The sequence below is a fragment of the Alosa pseudoharengus genome, unplaced genomic scaffold (genome assembly GCF_046254945.1).
Source record: "Alosa pseudoharengus isolate Yale_2024_CS ecotype anadromous, Long Island Sound unplaced genomic scaffold, YU_APseudo_1.1 YU_APseudo_1.1_scf_18, whole genome shotgun sequence".
NCBI classification, from domain to species: domain Eukaryota; kingdom Metazoa; phylum Chordata; class Actinopteri; order Clupeiformes; family Clupeidae; genus Alosa; species Alosa pseudoharengus.
Window position 1 is genome coordinate 25,233,216 of NW_027468650.1, and position 2,500 is coordinate 25,235,715.

General features: G+C 45.4%; 1 protein-coding gene across 5 annotated transcripts in view; it reads right to left on the reverse strand.

Moving 5' to 3' along the window:
• Positions 1-2,500, reverse strand: part of LOC143131241 (dual specificity calcium/calmodulin-dependent 3',5'-cyclic nucleotide phosphodiesterase 1A-like) — a 70,646-nt gene that overhangs the window by 67,387 nt on the left and 759 nt on the right. For all 5 annotated transcript variants that reach the window (XM_076290732.1, XM_076290731.1, XM_076290735.1 and 2 more), the window contains exon 1: positions 2,472-2,500. This exon is cut by the window's right edge. In XM_076290732.1, coding sequence (XP_076146847.1) covers positions 2,472-2,500 — 29 coding nt within the window. The remainder of the gene's footprint in view (positions 1-2,471) is intronic.

The following is a 2,500-nucleotide window of genomic DNA, read 5'->3' on the forward strand; positions in this document are numbered from 1 at the left end:
TTAGATGATGTGTGTCCATTACCAGTGGTGCATAAATCACACGGTGCACACACACACACACACACACACAGATATACACGCACACACATTCATACAGTACATACACACACCCACACACTCACTCACATACACACACACACACACACACTCTTTACACATTTACACACACACTTCCACACATACATATACACACACTTCCACACTCTCACTCTCTCTCTCTCTCTCTCTCTCTCTCTCTCTTCTTGGCCTAGCCTTAAGATACGCAGCATCATGCCCATACCTCTAATGGCTCAATCACAGGCAGGCCAGCCTTAAACTTTTAATGGTCCAATCTCGTTCCTCCCACAGACCCTGGCTGTCAACAACAAACTCATTTGTCTGCTTTGGCGAGAGGCCCCATAAAGCTGTTAATAGCCTTCATGAAAAAAAAGAAAAAATTCAGGGGGCAGAAATGAAGGGGGTGTAAACACAGGCCAGGGCATGAGTCTGTATCTCCTAATCCAAACACAGACACACACACACACATCTTGCATGCAAACACACACACACACACACACACACACACACACACACACATCTTGCACGCCCAAATGCCCCTCCTGGCTCCATCTCCTTGCTCAACAAATGCAAGGACAGAAAAGCAATTTGCAGGAGCCCGAGCGAGATGATGATGCCTCATTTCTGGCGGCGGCGTCCGCGCTCTCTGTCTCCCGTCTCCTCAAGAGCGTTGTTGTGCCGCACCGTCGACAACAAGAGACCTGACAAACAACAACGGCGCCTTGCCACGCGCCCGCCTGATTCTGATTTTGATTTACCGGCGTCAGGGGACCGCGAGACAGATCCTCTACCACCACCGAAGCACACGGGATGATCCGGTTAGTCTATCTCTGCGTCTGAGGACCAGAGCCAACCCCCCTCATCTGCCCTCCATCCCCTCCAACTTCCTCCTCCACCCTCCTCCTTTGGGAGATGTCTTCAGTCATAAGCAGGGATTAGCAGCTGCGTCGCGACGCAAGCGATGTGATATTGGACACAGGGATGGCAGCCAGATCATAGCCGACTCTTGTCACGACACGGGGGCGCACACACACACACACACACACACACACCCCTGGCACAGCAGCTCGCCACAGCCATTTCTTTTATTCGGCCTAAAATCTGTGACACTGAGACACACGTTAGCATACTGATTGATTTGCTCCACGATCAATATGTCGGGTCAAATATATGAAGTACACACGGACAGACAAATGACAAACACACACACACACGCACACAAACACACAGACACACCGATACCATATCAACAGAAAACACATGCATCTATCCCACTATATTTACTCACTAGCCTAACTGTGCATGTCTGTCCTCTGCCTCCAGGAGGCTTTGTTGTTGATCAGTAACAACTGCAAGTGTTCTGGGAAGTGGGGATGCTGTTTATTCTCAATGTCACACCTTTGCGAGCGATAACAGTCAGAGGACAGTGATCCCGGCGTTAACGGTCTGATGTGCGGTTTTCTTATGCTGAGTGACCCCGAGCACAGTGGACAGGGCTGCTTACTGAACCTTTAACCTTGGTGCTCGAGCCACTGTTAGTGTTTATATACCAGAGCACATCTTGCTCTTTCAAACTGAGAGGTCAGACAATGGATCTGTGTGCGATGTGGGTGTGTGAGTGTGAATTTATTTGTATATCTTTGAGTGTTTTTTTTTTTGTCCGTGTGTTCTTGTGTTTACAGACTGTGCTCTCTCTCTCTCTCTCTCTCTCTCTCTCTCTCTCTCTCTCTCTCTATCTATCTATCTATCTATCGCTCTCTCTTCCCTGTTTGCTCTTTTTCTGCTACATTAAGCGTGTATGAACTTTACCTCTTGATTACTAGACAAGACCATGCAGCAATATCCATCTGAGCCTTCACTGCACAGAGCTCAGTGTTTGTTTGGAGAAAAAATAAGAGCTGTTTTTGCTCCCTGCGGCTTGCAAAAACTCCTGCACAATAAATGCTAATGTTGCGAGCATTTAAAATTCATATGGACAGTGCCAACTCATACCTTCAGGCAGGTACAGTACATTGCATGACCAGATAAGGATGGTGCTTCAAGTTTACTCATAAATCGGCTTGTTTTTACTATTCTGAAAATTATATTCAGTTACACTAAATACCTCATTACGACCGGCTACACTTAGGGACTAATGTGATTTCATTCCACATATTTGAACAGTTATTTTTGAATAGTGACAGGACACAGCCTTGCATGAGTAGTGTATTTAAAAGAAAAATATTAAAGTACTACTATGTGTACTACTGCATACTACTGTATGTAGATATATTTGGAAGTTCAAACATGTTTACACTATCAAAAGTATGCAAGTCAGCAAACAACAACATATCAACAACAACAACCCAAACAAATGACAAATAAACAAATAAACAAAAAACAAAAGATTAAGAGGATAAAGAGATGGTACTTACAGTCCGCGCAATCTTAGCCAGATCTTCTC